The 17690-nt window shown below is 45.4% G+C and overlaps 1 protein-coding gene across 1 annotated transcript in view; it reads right to left on the bottom strand.

Annotated features, from left to right (window-relative positions):
* Positions 1-104: 104 nt before the first annotated feature.
* BRCA2 (BRCA2 DNA repair associated) overlaps positions 105-17690 on the bottom strand; it is an 81285-nt gene continuing 63699 nt past the window's right edge. Inside the window, 4 exon segments of the mRNA XM_049853220.1 lie at positions 105-1253; positions 1255-1646; positions 2609-2755; positions 5273-5517. Coding sequence (XP_049709177.1) covers positions 1079-1253; positions 1255-1646; positions 2609-2755; positions 5273-5517 — 959 coding nt within the window. The 3' untranslated portion in view covers positions 105-1078.

Here is a 17690-nt window from a genome sequence, read left to right as displayed (position 1 = left end):
CAGAAGAGCTAAAAAGACCAGCAAAATAGACTACCTGTTATGCTAATAGTTTTCAGAGAAGAGAAAAACCGTGGATCCCAGTTAATCATTTATGAAAGGAAACAGATTTTTAAAAGGATTTATTCTTGGCTTTGAAATGTGTTTATAATTAGACAGGGAAACATGATATTACATACAGACTTAAGGCATATTAAAAAGACCTGATGTAAGCACCCCTCCGTGCTTTTAGCTTCTGGTTAGAGTGACGTGTGGCTTTCTCTCTGTTCAGCATAAAGAACATAACTCACGGGAAAATCACCTTAAACTGATGGCTGTTTTCTGCCTTGGTGGTTCGTGAAAACCAGGTTGAACAGGGAGTGCTATCTGGGTGTGGTGAGCATGCTGACAAGGAAATCAGGTGAAGCTGCTAAGACCCATGCAAGTGCAAAAGCTAGATACTCTGAGGTTAAAAAAAAACTAACACTATGAAACCTGCTCCTGACAAAGTATTTGCATTTTTAATGGAATTGTTATTTTCAGAGAGTAAACGGAAATCTTAAAAAGGAACTGCACTAAGGGTCCTACTTTCTGGGTAAGTGTGCTGACTTAAGGATGAAGGACTGGGCAGAAGTGAACACAACTGAGGTGTCTCGTTCAACCTGACTCTTGAATCGGCGGGGACTATAGCAGAACCAACACCTGTATTGCACAGTGAGCTACCACGAAAAAAAGTCTGAGATAGGAACTCACACGGAAAGGACTTACATGAGTAAAATAACTGTACTTAGAAACCTATGTCCTGAAACTGATGACAAAATCTCAAACGAAAAGGTTTATGTTTACCTCATTATAAAATAATACTTGTAGTGACTAAATGAAGTCATATGGATTTAAAGATTTTTTTCTCCATCAGTTAATAAATTTACAAAGTCGGTTTTTTAAGGTCTGTGATGGAGAGGCAAACAAAGAGCGCCTCTATGGCACAAACACACTTACATCAGCTTGAAACGCTGTTTTCTCACGGCAGTACTGAGGTTTGTGCCTGAAATTTTGTCCGCCTTACCAACTGGGCAGGTTAAGAGTCAAGGATCATTTTCTGTCATGTTTGCGTCTGTCGTCTGAGAAGTCCCCTAGTCGTATTCTGTGTTACGCTCATCTTATCTTCTGTGCTGGCTCGGGGATTTGCTCGTTCTTTGATCCCAGATGTAGCGTGAGGCCTCTGCAGTTCCAGGTGATCTTCTGAACTAGTAGGTGTGGTCCCAGTGGAATCACTGAGAGATGAGTGGACTTTCTCCTGCTGAGCCAGACAAAAGGGCCTGGGTGTTTATCAATGCCAGCTCTTCGTCAGGTATCGAATCACTTTCCAAAACAGAAGTTTCACTGGCCCTTCTAAGTGGAGCCATCTGAGGAGAAGTCCATCCTGCTTTCTTTATAGGTGTTTCGTGTTTGGTGCCGCAGCTCCGTGGCGGTTGGAATGCTTTCTGTGCGGCTGGAGAAACAAATGTACAAATCGGACTGACAGGTGGAGGTAAGGGCAGCCTACTCAAGAAATCCAAGGCTCTTCTCTTCCTGACGGTTTTTTGGTCATCACTGTCTTTCTCCCCTTTACAACAAGATTTCGAAGTCTTCTGGGCTGATACAGGTGTGGAAAGAGACTTCCCTTTTGGCTATGAAGTGACAAAGAACTCTGGTAATTAATCTCATGATTAGGAAAAGACAGCTAATAAAAAACAAACTAAGAAGTAGCCTATTATCATTACGTGCTAATATATAAAAATCAAATTAACTTTTCTTTACAAAATATTCAATCGCACAAACACCACACACATTCTCATTTCCCAGGGGCTAGTGAAGCTGAAGATTTCAAGGAGCGTTCACAGTCCTCTTCCAGAAGGAAAGGATTCTGCACAAGAGGACATAAAATGACAGAGAAAAGAAAGGAAGATGAAGACAAAGTAAAAGACAAAAAAGAAGGCTGAGGACAAAACTTATGCTGGCATCTTGGCTTTTTTATTATTAACAGGTTTAACAAAGACAGACATTTAAAAACCATTATAAGAATACAGCCTGGGTTCTAACACTTCCTCTTCCCAGCTCCGTTACATCAGGCAAAGGGCATGACCTCCCTATGCCTCAGTTTCCTCATCTGTAAAACGGGGAAACTAACAATCCTCGCCTCTCGGGTGGCTGTGAGGACCGAATGACGGACACTTTGTACTGGTCAGCTATGTAAGAATTAGTTATTAGCCAATATGACAGAACCTAGCTTGATTTTTAATATGTGGACACATTTATTGTGGCTTGAGGATTTAAACCAAAATAAGCTTAGAAACCACTCTAATCGTATGCAATAGGCCTCCCGCCAAAAGGAAACATACAAAAAGGGCTTTCAACCCCAGGTGCTCAGAATGCTAAAGGAGAAAGCTCCTGCTTGGAAAATCTGACCCCAAAGGGTGTTACATTCTTGCTCCAGTAAACAAGATCCAATTTCCAAGGGGGGCCAGATAGCAATTAACCACACGTTCTAAGGAAATGTAATTACATTTTACCATGTTTACTCGGTGTATGTCAGAAGGCACTGTTGCCTTCATATATAATAACAACATTCCTTAGGTTTACACTAACTTACCAGAAACTTACTGTCTGCACCAAGGCCTGCTGGAGCAGAGTGCGGCTCTGAAGTGCAGTCTTTATTCGGGGTGCACCACTTGGGGTCGTGGGCAGTAAGTATATGCAGTAGCTTGTCTTCTGCATCATTGCAAAAGACATCAGTGTTCTAAGAAAATAAATTGTATGAGCTGTTGTCTAAACTGCAAATCCACACATTCATGTTTTCACAAAGTGCTTACGTTAAAACCAGAAATAAAAAGAAAACTAAACAATAAAAAATTTAGACCAGGACAAGAGAGACCCAAAATTTGATAGTAACTGTCAAACAATATGCAAATATGCCAGTGCAAAACCCACAGGTGTGATTTTGGGGAAATTAAAGTTACTTGAAGGAGCCCTGGTGGCACAGTGATTAAAGTGCTCTGCTGCTAACCCAAAGGTCCGCAGTTTGAACCCACAGTGGCTCTGAGGAAGAATGATGTGGCAGTCTGCTTCCTATAAAGATTTACAGCCTTGGAAACCCTATGGGGCGGCTCTACCCTGTCCTACAGGCCTGTTCTATAGGGTCGCTGAGTCAAAAATGACTCAAGGGCAGTGGGTTTGGGTTAAAGTTACTGAAGGCAGGGAACACAGTGAGAGTGAGAGACAGAATGAGCTTGTGTGTGTGTGTCTGTGTGAGTGTGAATGTGTGTGTGTGTGTCTGTGTGAAGGAAAGAGATGTAAAGAGACCTCCCCACCATCTAGTTTAAACAGCAAGGACCATGGTGCTGGATTTGGAGCTGGAAGACTGGGGCCCAAGTTCCAGCTTTATCTACTACCCAGCAGCTGAAAATCACCTCACATGTAGAGTATTCCTGTGCGATTTAGTCAATTTTCAACTCATGGCAATCTCCCAAGACAGAGTAGGCCTGCTCCGTGGGGTTTTCTAGGCTGTGATCATCGCGGGAGCAGATTGCCAGGTCTCTTCTCCTGTGGAGCACTGGGTGCATTGGAACCTTTCACCTTTCAGCTAGCGGTCGAGCACTTAACTGCTGTGCCACCAGCGCTCCCTCCAGAGTCCTCGTTACGTAGTAAACTGAGGTCATTGCTTCACTGCCTCACATGTTCCAAGGACTAACTGAAATAACATACAGGTGAAACACAGGAAATTGTTGTTTCAGAACTCGCCAACGCCAAATACCAGAAAGCTCATATGCGTTAGCCTGATTCATGGCTGATTTTCCCGGCTTTAAAATGCTGTGCAAATGGCAGTTACTAGCTGACTCTTCAGCAAGACTAATGAGAGTCCAAGAGGAAATTTAAAATTACTGCCTTTGATGGTGTCTTGGCAGAAACTTGGGTGTAGACAGTTAGACGGTAGCGACCTGGGCTGTGAACCAAATAATGAATGCAGCCCCACCCCGAAACTCCATCAAGCTGGTGCTGTTCTTCCCTCTGTGACTGCGTCTCTGGGTGAAATATTAACCAAGCTTCCTTTACACAGCCACTGCCCAGGTACTTTTTTTTTTTTTCCTTTTTTAAAATCTATTGTGCTTTAAGTGAAAGTTTACAGCTGAAGTCAGTTTCTCATACAAACTTATACACACATTGTTATGTGACCCTAGATGCTCTTGCTACAATGTGACAGCACGCTCCTCTCCACCCTGTATTTCAACCAGCTCCTTTCCCTTTCTGCCTTCTCATCTTGCCTCCAGACAGGAGCTGCCCATTTAGTCTCATGTGTCTACTTAAATTAAGCCAAGAAGCACTCTCTTCACGAATATCATTTTATGTCCCATAGTCCAGTCTAATCTTTGCCTAAAGAGCTGGTTTTGGGAATGGCTTCGGTTCTGGGCTAATAGTCCTGGGGCCGCCCTAGTATTCTTAAATACAACTTTACATAAATAAATTTTAAATAACACACATTTCAAATATTAAACTACAGAACTAAGAGGCTTATTTTGTATGGATTCTTCACTAATTGTCAGTTCATGAAAGCCATCATTTCAATGGGAGGCAGATGTGTACAGGGGTGAGGAGCCTGGGCTCTGTATCCTGATGGCCTAAGTTTGAATCCTGGTTCCACCAACTTGGCTGTGTGGCCTGGGGCAGCTTCTCAGCTTCCCATTGATAAAACGGCTAACAGCTCCCAACCTCTTGGGGTTGTGGCAGAATGAAATGAGACAATGCCTGGCACACAGTAAGCCCCAATAAATGAGAGCTAATACTAACGTGTGAGGTATGCAGGGACTAAAGCAGAAGATACCTGCGTGGTCCGGGGGAAATCAGCCGTGTTCTCCTATTTGGGATTATTTCAAATCAAGGACCAGTAATAAACTGTATAAAATTCTGGGTATGAAGTTAAACGGAAACCTGTAGTTTACATACTAAGGCTTTAACTATTACACCGTCAGCTGCAGCGCGTTCTTGCTATCAGTTTCCGGCCTGCCCAGCTCGCAGCTCTTCACACCTTCTCAAGTTTCTCCTCAGTCAGTTTCCTTCGGATGGATCGTTCTTTCCTCCCAGTAGTTGTCCTTCCCACCATCCCCCCGCAGTCGCCTCGGCTTCACGGACAATTAACATATGATGAACCCCCCCCTCATGTGTACGTCAACTCCCCACTTTCATGAAGGCCACACCCTTCACATGTGACTGTCAGAGTAAGAAATACCAAAAATGTGTGGTGATGCTTAGAGTAATTCACCTCAATGGCATTCTTCACCCTGCTGAACGCCTCCTGGAAGTGGCCCTCCTTCGGACTGGCAGAAAACGTCGAAACATCTCCAGCAAATAAAGTCGGAATTCCTGATGCGGATTCTGGCCGCCACTGGAGGTTGCTTGCGGCAATTAGTGTAGGAGGTTTAACAATGTCTTCATTAATATCTGTCCAGAACTTTACTGCCAGCAAATTATGGCATTCATCTGACAAATAGACCAAAGGGGCAAAACCTAAACGGAAAAAAGAAAAAAAAAAACAGAATATGTCTTCGTTACACCCGTGTCAGGTCATCTTAGAAACGCAAGGAATCCTTCATGTGCTCATGTACGTTGGTATGTGTTAATGTTAAAAATAAATAAAAATAACCAAATTCAGAGAAATCTCAAGATTTCCAAAGTGACCTGTTGCTCATGGTGTGAAAACGTCAAGGCTTATGTGACAACACAGGCTGTTACGGAGGGTTGGGGAAGTAGGCACACTCACTGCTGGTGGGATATAACCTTCTGGAAAAACATTTAGTAAGACCCAACGGAGCTATGTAAACAGTTACCTTTCCGCCCAGCTATCTGTCTCTAGTACCCTGCTCTGCTAAAAGCCAAACCCAAACACACTGCCATTGAGTGACCCTATAAGACACAGAACTGCCCCATATGGTTTCCAAGGCTGTAAATCTTTACAGAATGCCTTACCTTTCTCCTGTGGAGCAGCTGGGGGGTTAAAACCACTGACCTTTTGGTTAGCAGCCAAGTACTTCAACCACTGCACCACCATGGCTCCTCAGCCACACTGAAGGGGGTGGGTAGTTTCACAATTGCTGACCCATATGCCCTGGGAGAAACACACCTAATAACTAGATTACAGCTTTTATGTACGATTCTTGATGTCTTTAGCCTTACAGTATTCTGTTACTAGACTGTAAGTACACTAATTCTACATTTATTTCTTTTTTTCCAAGAATACTGAATGTACTATGGACTACCAGAAGAATGAACAAATCTGTCTTGGAGGAAGTACAGCCAGAATACTCCGTAGAGGCAAGGATGGCGAGACTTCATCTCACGTACTTGGGATATTTTACTAGGAGAGACCGATCCCTGGAGAAGGACATCATGCTTGGTAAAGTAGAGGAAGACCCTCAAGGAGATGGACTGACCCAGTGACTGCAACAACGGGCTCAAGTATAACAAGGATTGTGAGGATGGCACAGGACCAGGCGGCGTTTCCTCCTGTGGCACACAGGGTCGCTATGAGCTGTAACTGACTTCGATGGCACATAAAAACAACTATACGGGCAAGATAACGATGCAGGAAGCATCGAAAGAAGATGGAAAGAACGCACAGTCACTGTACCAAAAAGCAGTGGTCAACATTTAACCATTTCAGCAGGTGACATGTGACCCAGAACCGATGCGACTGAAGGAAGACGTCCAAGCTGCCCTGAAGGCACTGGAAAAACAAGCCTCCAGGAATTGACGCAACACTAATTGAGATGTTTCAACAAACAGATGCAATGCTGGAAGGGCTCATTCATCTATGCCAAGAAATGTGGAAGACAGTTACCCGGCCAACCAACTAGAAGAGATCCATACTTACATCTATTCCCAAAAAAGGTGATCCAACAGATAATGCAAAAAATCACTGAACAATAGCATTAACATCACATCCAAGTAAAATTTTGGCTGAAGACCATTCAAAAATGGTTGCAGCAGTACTTTGACAGGGAACTGCCAGAAATTCAAGCTGGATTCAGAAGAAGGTGTGGAACAAAGGATATCATTGCTGATGTCAGATGTATCCTGGCTAAAAGCAGAGGATACCATAAAGATGTTTACCTGTGTTTTATTGACTATGCAAAGGCACTAGACTCTGTGGATCATAACAAACTACTGGCAACATTCTGAAGAATGGGAATTCCAGAACACTTAATTGTGCTCATGAGGAACTTGTACATAGACCAAGAGGCAGTCGTTTGAACAGAACAAGGGGATACTACACGGTTTATTATCAGGAAAGATGTGCATCAGGGTCGTATCCTTTCACCATACCTATTCAATCTGTATGCTAAGCAAATAATCCAAGAAGCTGGACTATATAAAGAATGGGGGATCAGGATTGGAGGAAGACTCATTAACAACCTGCATTATGCAGATGATAACAAACTTACTTGCTGAAAGAGAGGAGGGCTTGAAGCACCTACTGATAAAGATCAAAGATCACAGCCTTCAGTATGGATTACACCTCAACACAAAGAAAAGAAAAATCCTCACAACTGGACCAATGAGCAACATCATGATCAACGGAGGAAAGACTGGAGTTGTCAAGGATTTCATCTTACTTGGATCTACAATCAACACCCATGGAAGCAGCAGTCAAGAAATCAAATGATGTACTGCACTGGGCAAAACTGCTGCAAAAGGACACTTTCAAGTGCTGAAAAGCAAAGATGTCATTTTGAAGACTAAGGTGCACCTGACCCAAGTCATGGTATTTTCAATCACATCATATTCCTGTGAAAGCTGAACAATGAATAAGCAAGACCAAAGAAAAACTGACGCCTTTGAATTATGGTATTGGTGAAGAATGTTGAATATACTGTGGGCTGCCAGAAGAATGAACCAATCTGTCTTGGAATAAGTACAGCTAGAGTGCTCTCAGAAGTGAGTACAGTGAGATTTTGTCTGATGTACTTCGGACATGTTATCAGGAGGGACCAGCCCTTGGAGAAAGACATCATGCTTGCTAAAGTAGAGGGTCAGTGAAAAAGAGGAAGACCCTTAATGAGATGCAGTGACACACTGGCTGCAACAACGGGCTCAAACATAGCAATGACTGTAAGAATGGAGCAGGACCAGGCGGTGTTTTGTTATTTTGTACGCAGGATCGCTAAGAGTCAGAACTGACTTGATAGCACCTAACCACAACAAGAAGTCTATACTGATGTACATAATCAAATAAATTAATAAGTTGGGTAGAGTTCCAATTAATTAATGTAGAAGGAGAGAGAAAAATAGAAAATAACCATCAGGCAAATACCACAGTAATAACTGTTAACAAAGTCCATGGAAGGACGCTAAAAATGGTGAAAGTTTGAAGAGGAATACAATTTCCATAATCTCAGAATATCCCGCAACATATTTAGTGACTACAAAGGTAAAGAGAGTCACCCTGCAGTGGAGAAACCCCTTTAACCGAGGGATCAAGGTTAAAAATAAAACAACCAGTTGCCATCAAGTCGGCCCCTACTCATGGTGACCCCACGTGTGTCAGAGCAGAACTGTGCTCCTCAGGGTTTTCGAGGGCAGATTTTTCAGAAGGAGATCTTAAGGCCCTCTTCAGCGGCACCTCTGGGTAGATTCGAACCACCAACCTTCTGGTTAGCAGCTGAGCATATTAACCCTTTGCACCACCAGGAACAATCAATATAAGTAATAATCAATAATGACCAGTAATAAGATATATATCGGAGCCCTGGTGACACAGTGGTTAAGAGCAATGGCTGCTACCCAAAAGCACCAGCTCCTTGGAAACCCTATGTGGCAGTTCTACTCTGTCCTATAGGGTTGCTAGGAGTTGGTATCAACTTGACGGCAACAGTTCCATTTTTTTTTTTTTGATTAATAAGATATATAAACATCATGAACCCCTTAGAACAGATGTGGTCAGAAGAGTGCCCTACCCTTTTGGTGGTGGTCTTGCAAAAATGCATAACCTCATCGTGAGGAAGCATCAATTAAATCCAAATTGAAGAAAAGCTATAAAGTAAGTATCCGTCTCTTCAAAAGTGTTAAGATCATGCAAACCAAGGTAAGACTGACAAACTGTTACAAGTTGGAAGAGACTAAGGAGAAACAATGACTAAATGCAACGTGGGACTGTGAACAGGATGCTGGAACAGAAAAAGGGAAATGGTGGAAAGACTTTCTCAAAGGCAAATGCATCTACAGCTCAGATACCAATACTGTACCGATGTTAACATCCCCGACTGCTATCACTGGGTTACGGTCATGCAAGACAGTACCATTAGGAGAAGCTGGGTGAGGTACTTGGAAACTCTCTGTGTTATTTCTGCAACTTTTCTCAAGGTCTGAAATTAGTACAAAACGCCAACGTCAATGCCACAGAAAGCTAGGGGACACTGGGTAAGGAGGCACAGGACTGAGGCCAGGACTGGACAAGGTGCTGGACATTCAGCCCCACTAGAGATGCCTCTGACTTACAGCAGACTTGAGTTACAACCGCACTTGCCAACTTCGGTTTTTGTCGCATATCTTATCATTAGTAACGTGCTACACACAATGCTGCGCCACGTAACTTGCTGATGTCACCTTTTCAGGTAGTCACTCGAAGGCACTCAACGTTATGATTTACTGTCTATAAGCAGCCAATAATGAAAACAAAACACAAAAAAAGAGGTATTCGACTTACGTGAGAACTGACTTATGATGGTGCTGTGGGAACAGAACCCTGTCCTAAGTCAGGGCCTACCTGTACGGACAGTTCCTCGTTTCTGCTATTCTGATGACCATGTTTCCCTTAGAAATGACAGGGAAGGAAAGGACTCTTATTTTCAGACGGTGGTTTGTTCATCCCGTTGCAAATGATGGTCATTCTTTCACTTTTCAAATTTACAAATACGCTTATTTGACGGATCTTGATATTAAATACTGCATTTAGAGAACTTGTAAGTTTCCCAGACACATTCTGTTTTCTAATTTTGGAATTTGCCCCTAATTATACTCATAATTACAGTTGTGCCCTTCCCCAAACATCTTCTTTATAATATCACGCTCCCCCGCCCTGTTATAAAATTTATACGTGCTACTGAAAACCATCAGAAACTCTGCAGAAGGGTAGTGGTTTAAGGCAGGAAGTTGAAGGATTTTTTTAAAGCTGTACCAAGGAGTTTCATTTCCTAAGGGTCAGGGGTTGGCTGACCCTGCTGCCACAGCACTGTGTAGTTCACCTTCTCCCTCTGCCCAAGCCTGCCTTCTTACTCCCTTCACAGACGCTGCACCTCGGGAACTTTCCAATACACCTCCTGCATGACCGTCTCTGAGTCTACTTCCCAGGGAACCACCCTAAGAAATGATGTCATTTAATTTTAATTCATTTTACATTAGAGTACTTCTGTAACACAGTCACAGAGCGTTAGACTGGAAACACAGAAGTCCCCATTTAAGCCTGTTATGGACTGAATTGCATTCCCCCAAATTATGTATTGTAAATCCTAACCGTGTAGGGTCGCTATGAGTTGGAATTGACTCAATGGCAGTGGTTTGGTTTTGTGGTTTTATATTTGTGGATGTAATCCCATTTGGGAGTAGGGTTTGTTACAACGATGAGGTCCTATCAGTGTAGGATGTGTTTTAAGCCAATCACCTCTGAGATATAAACTGAGCAGATCAGGCAGAGAGAAGAAAGCAAAGACGGAGGAAGACAAATGCCACATAAAGATCGTCAAGGAGCCGAGGAACACAAGCTGAAAAGAGACACAGACCTTCCCCCAAAGCTGAGAGAGAGTGAAAGCCTTCCCTTGGAGCTGGTGCCCTGAATTCAGACTTCTAGCCTCCTAAACTGTGAGAAAATACATTTCTGTTTCTTAGAGCCACCCACTTGCGCTATTTGTTACAGCAGCTCTAGGTAACTAAGACAGAGCCCAACTCTCAACTGTTGGGTTTGGTTTTGTTTGTGCTCCTAGCATGCAGTGTAAGAAAGAACACATGAGCTTTAGAGCCTAAAAATATGGGTTCAAATCCCTAAGAGAAACGTGGCCTTTGGCAAGTTCACCTCTCCGAGCTCTAGCATCATCCTCTGTAAAACGGGGATGATATGTCAAGTCAACATTCTGACGACAGTATGGGCTGCTGTATTCCAGAGGTTTCCAAGAATTACCCCCCAACCCCGCCCTTCGATTAGGAGGACAGAAAGAAACTAAGAGCCCCTGCTCATGAAGAGACAACAGTATTACTTGGGGCTGCAGGGAAGGATTCAGAAATGGCAAGGCAGGACCACCGACCGCACGATGGGCGCTGACCCAGCCACACACGCAATGCTAGCAGAGCTGGAAGCAGGACCCCCAACCACGTGACGGGTGCTGACCCAGCCACACACGTGACGCTGGCAGAGCTGGAGGCAGGTCCACGGACCACATGATGGGCGCTGACCCAGCTATACATGCAACCCTGGCAGAGCTGGAGGAATGACCACCGACCACATGACAGGCGCTGACCCAGCCACACACGCAATGCTGACAGAGCTGGAGGCAGGACCACCGATCACGTGACGGGCGCTGACCCAGCCACACACGCAATGCTGACAGAGCTGGAGGAAGGACCACCAGCCACGTCAGGGGCGCTGACCCTGCCACACACGTGATGCTGGCAAAGCTGGAGGCAGGACCACCGACCACGTGACGGGTGCTGACCCAGCCACACACGCGACGCTGGCAGAGCTGGAGATAGGACCACCGACCATGGGACAAGTGCTGACCCAGCTACACATGCAACGCTGGCAGAACTGGAGGCAGGACCACCGAACACGTGACAGGCGCTGACCCAGCCACACATGCGACGCTGGCAGAGCTGGAGGAAGGACCATGGACCACATGACAAGTGCTGACCCAGCCACACATGCAACGCTGGCAGAGCTGGAGGAAGGACCACCGACCATGTGACGGTTGCTGACCCAGCCACACACGCAACGCAGATAGAGCTGGAGGAAGGACCACCGACCCACCGACCACATGATGGGCGCTGACCCAGCCACACACATGATGCTGGCAGAGCTGCAGAAGGACCACTGACCACGTGACGGGCGCTGACCCAGCCACACGCGATGCTGGCAGAGCTGGAGGAAGGACCACTGACCATGTGATGGGCGCTGACCCAGCCACACACACAACGCTGGCAGAGCTGAGCTGGAGGAAGGACCACCGACCCCCCGACCACGTGACGGGCGCTGACCCAGCCACATGTGATGCTGGCAGAGCTGGAGGAAGGACCACCAGCCCACTGACCACGTGACGGGTGCTGACCCAGCCACACACGTGACACTGGCAGAGCTGGAGGAAGGACCCCCGACCACGTGAGGAGCGCTGACCCAGCCACACACGCGATGCTGGCAGAGCTGCAGGAAGGACCCCCAACCATGTGATGGGCGCTGACCCTGCCACAGAGGTGATGCTGGCAGAGCTGCAGGAAGGCCGGGCTAAGCTGGATGGTAAGTGCCTGGCTAGCTGAGGAATAGCAGGACGAGCCCACTGAGAGGACAGAGGGAGCTCCAAGCAAAGGGAAAAGTATTCTTTTTAAATCTTTATTGCACGTTAAGTAAACGCTTACAAATCAAGACAGTCTCTCATACAAAAATTTATGCACACCTTGCTATATACTCCTAATTGCTCTCCCTCTAATGAGACAGCACACTCCTTCCCTTCACTCTCTGTCCTCATGTCCATTCGGGCAGCTTCTGACTCACTCCGCCCTCTCATCTCCCCTCCAGAAAGCAGATGCCAACATAGTCTCACATGTCTACTTGACCCAAGAAGCTCATTCTGCACCAGCATTATTTTCTAACCCATTGTCCAGGCCAATCCCTGTCTGAAGAGTTGGCTTTGGGAATGGTTCCTGTCTTGGGCTAACAGAAGGTCTGAGGACCATGACTACTGGGGTCCCTCTAGTCTTAGTCAGACCATTAAGTCTGGTCTTTTTACAAGAATTTGGGGTCTGCATCCCACTGGTCTCCTGCTCCCTCAGGGGTTCTCTGTTGTGTTTCCTGTCAGGGCAGTCATCGGTTCTAGCTGGGCACCATCTAGGTCTTCTGATCCCAGGGAGAAGCATTCTTAAAGGTAGGAAGCATGAGGTGAGCAGGGTGGTTGGTGGTTTAAGGCGTGAAGTGGAAGGTTTCTTTTTTTTTTTTTTTGTAGGCATACCAAGAAGTCTGGGTTTCTTTTTCTAGGGAAAGAGAGTCACTGAAGTTTTCTTAAAAATTATTTTCATTTTTCTGTTCTGGTACTTAAACCCATTACCAAACCCATTGCCATTGAGTCCATTCTGACTCATAGCAACCCTACAGGACAGAGTAGAAGTGCCCCACAGGGTTTCCAAAGCTGTAATCTTTATGGAAGCAGACTGGCACATCTTTTTCCCACAGAGCAGCTCGTGGGTTTGCACTGTTGACCCTTCAGTTACTGAGTACTTAACCACTGCACCACCAGGGCTCCTGCTACTAAAGATCTTAAGCTGGGAAGAACCAAGATTATATTTGGGTATTAGAAAGGTAACTAGGACTTCTGGGTTAAAGCAGCACTTTGAAATTTTCCAATAGAATTTTCTTTCTCTAACACTTAACATGGAGTCCCTGGGTGGTATAAATGTTGACACACTTAGCCAAAAGGTTGGAGGTTCAAGTCTACCCAGAGGTGCTTCAGATAAAAGGCCTGGCAATCTACTTCCAAAAAATCAGCCATTAAAAACCCTATGGAGCACAGTTCTACTCTGACACACAAGGGGTCACCATGAGACAGAGTTGGCTGCATGGCAGCTGGTTTTTAAGTTAATATCAAATTAAATTAAAAAAGAAAAAAGGAGTTCACCAAAAACCTCCAAATAAGCACCATCCTGATATAAAAGTTAGAAACTGCGGATGAGGGAAAGCAGCAGGAGCTTGGGGACCAGAGCCAGGAAACACGAGACGGCTTAGCTTTTCATCCCTTTTCCCAAGCCAAACCCGTGATATGACAAAACTTTGAGAATTCTAATATCCGTGAATCTGATGAAAAGCCAACGTAGGGATATCAGAATGCGTATCCTTATCTTTTTCCTCTTCTGATCCAGGAATAACGGAAATGGCTGCAGGGAAAAACAGGTGACCAGTAATGACCGAGGTGAAGGTCCCAGGGTCACCTCCCGAGCTGGGGAAAGTGACCCAGATCATGTCTTCTGAGGTGAAGGTACCAGGGTCACTCCCTGAGCTGGGGAATATGACCAGAGATCACGTCTTCTGAGGTGAAGTGAAGGACCCAGGGTCACTCCTTGCGCTGGTAAAAATGACCCAGAGATCACGTCTTCTGAGGTATGGAATACATAATGGATAGTAACTCAAATATCCAGCCCTTACACTAAAGTAAGGGGGAAAACACGAACTGGTCTTAGATTCGGTAGAAAGATCAAGAACTAAGCAAAACACTACAAACGTCCTCCCGTCTCCCTCTTCCTCACACGCCTTGCCTCACCTCCACTGCCCAGGGACCATAAGAACTAACCTCAGGTCATCTCCCAGGTCATCTCATATTCCCTGGACTCTGTCTCCAAGTGTTTAACCTGCCTTTTCTGACCCGTTCTACCTCTCCTGGAATTGTTTCACCAGGCTGTGCCTACACCATCACGACTGAACGTGGTTGGAGAAATACCGCACAAGCATTTAAAATTCATGATCATGAACCTCGAGTGGGCCCTGGCAGTCACTGTGTTTGCCTGGTCCATTCCCTCTTTGACTTTGTGGTATCGTGACTTCATGCCCTACCTCTCTTCTTAACTCTCAATACTGTTTCCTCTATTCTGACTCTCAGCTGCTGATTTTGTTCTCTACCTCAGCAAGGAGACAGAAGCAACCAGAAGACGACTGGTCCATGCTTCCAGGTCCACATCAACTCTTCCACTTGCATCTGTACTCAGATACTTTCCCCTCTACTATGAGTTAACCATCTCTGTATAGGCTGAGGCCACACTTGCCATGCAGCCACTAAAGACCATTCCCACACAGCTACTGAAGGACACTGCTCCACAGCTGTCCCCCTTTTTCTTCCATGGTAGACTTCTCCCTCTTTCTTGGGTCTTTCTCATCAGCGTACAACGCTGCATGTGTGATCTTCCCACTTCCATTTGAGAAAACACCTTCTCTCTTGATGCCAACTCCCCTTCCAGCTACTGCTCCAACTGTTTTCCTCCCCTGAAACAAAACATCCTTGAAGCGCCTACGTTCACTGTTTATTTTTCTCCCCCTCCGTTTCCCCTGCCTGGCTGCCATCTTTCACTCCCACCACCTGCCCAAACTCCCTCTTCACGGAGCTAATGCCAACAGGCAATTCTCAGTCCACATCTTAGAGGCCTACCAGTAGCATCTGACAGAGTTAACCACCCTCATCTCTCTGAAATCCCTTTTTCTGTTGGCTTTCAGCATACCTCACTCTCCTAAGTACGCCTCCCACCTCTTTGGCCATGCCCTCCTGTTTCTGTTACTGGCTTCTCTACATCTCCCTTGCCTGTAAGGCTTTGGATCTCTTCTCTATCCACGCCTACTCCCACACTAATCTCATCCAGTCTCATGGCTTTAAACATCATCCATATGTTGACGAAGGTGCCCCGGTGGTGCAGTGGTTAAGCACTCAACTGCTAACCAAATGATCGGTAGTTTGAACCCACCGGCTGCTCTGTAGAAGAAAGATGTGGTGGTCTGCTCTCATACAGATTTACAGCCTTGGTATAGGGACCGTGGTCTCAGGGAACATCTAGCTCAACTGGCATAACACAGTTTATAAAGAAAATGTTCTACATTCTACTTTGGTGAGTAGTGTTTGGGGTCTTAAAAGCTTGTGAGCAGCCATCTAAGATACTCCACTGGTCTCATCCCATGAGGAGCAAGGGAGAATGAAGAAAACCAAAAACACAAGGGAAACATTAGTCCAAAGGACTAATGGACCACAAGTACCACAGCCTCCACCAGACTGAGTCCAGCACAACTAGATGTGCCTGGCTACCACCACCAACTGCTCTGACAAGGATCACAAAAGAGGGTGCCAGACAGAGCTGGAGAAAAATGTAGAACAAAACTCTAACTCACACACACACAAAAGCCAGACTTACTGGTCCGAAAGAGGTTGGAGAAACCCTGAGAGTATGGCCCCCATACACCCTTTTAGCTCAGTAATGAAGTCACTCCTGAGGTCTGAAGGATTGAACAGAACTGTAAAACAAAATAAGGCCAAATGGGCACACCAGCCCAGGGGCAAGGACAAGAAGGCAGGAGGGGACAGGAAAGCTGGTAATGGGGAACCAAAGGTCAAGAAGCAAAGAGTGCTAAGACGTCGCGGGGTTGGCAACCAATGTCAGAAAATAGTATGTGTATTAATTGTTTAACGAGAAAACTAGCTTGCTCTATAAACCTTCATCTAAAGTACAATAAAAAAATTTTTTTTTTAAAAATGACTTTCAATTGTACGTTAAAAACATTGAATTGGCAGATGCTGTTAAAATTACTTTAAGTTAAAAAAAAAAAAAGATTTACAGCCTTGGAAACCCTATGGGGCAGTTCTAACCTGACCTATAGGGTCACCATAAGTCGGAATAGACTCGACAGCAGTGGGATATGTTGATGGCTTCCACATTCACAGCGTTAGCCCAGACCTGAACAGGCTCCTAGATATCGGCCAAGCAGACATCTCTCCCTAGACACCCAATAAGCACCCAAAATGGTAGTAAATGGCAATTCTTGTTTGTTCGGCTGCTCAGACCAAAAGACTGAGCACTGGCCCCTGATCCTTCACTTTACCCTGCACCGGCCCTACCTATCCTTCACTTCACCCCACACCGCCCCTACCTTCAGCAGGCATCTGACCATGTCTCTCCACTGCCATTGCTTCTGCTGCTCCAAGCTACCATCATCATCACCTCTTACCTTAACTACTGCAAAAACCTCCAACTGGTTTCCTGTCTCTACTGTAACGCCCCCTACCATCTATTCTCAACATAGTGGCCAAATTCGGTCCCTCTTCTACATGAAACCTTCCTGCCTTCGCATCATACTCAGGTCATGGTCAGAGTCCACACAGGGACACCAGGTGATCTGGTCATTCACGGCCTCTCTCCTCAGCTGGCATGACTCACTCTCTGGCCTCTGCTTGAACAAACCAGGAACGATCCTGCTTCGTCATGGCTTTGTGACTGCTCTTCCTTTTGCCTGGAATGTTCCTTCCCAGATGTCCACATGCCTCACTCCTTCAATTCCTTCAAGTCTTCACTCAAATGTCACCTTCCCGGGGAGTTCTTTCCTCACCTCCCTGTCTAAAATCACACCCTTCCCCCTTCACCCTGACACTCGCTGCACCCCCACCTCCTTAATTTTTTTCCATAAACTATGTATATTATTTAAGTCTTATACACATAGTTTTAAGGAAATGTAAATAACATACATAATAAATAATATACGTATATACACATACGTAGCGCTGTGAGTTGCAATCAACTTGACGGCAGTGGGTTTTGGGTATACACACACACGCACACACACACACATACATATAAAACTTGTCTGTGGTTTTTCTCCCTCACCATAACATAAGTTCCATGAGGGCTGGAATTTTTGTCTGTTTTATTAAGTGCCTGGTAGACAAAAAACCCACTGCCATCGA

Source organism: Elephas maximus, chromosome 14 (assembly GCF_024166365.1).
Source record: "Elephas maximus indicus isolate mEleMax1 chromosome 14, mEleMax1 primary haplotype, whole genome shotgun sequence".
Lineage (NCBI taxonomy): Eukaryota > Metazoa > Chordata > Mammalia > Proboscidea > Elephantidae > Elephas > Elephas maximus.
Note: the sequence above shows the minus strand (reverse complement) of the source record. Positions and strands in the feature narration are given on the sequence as shown.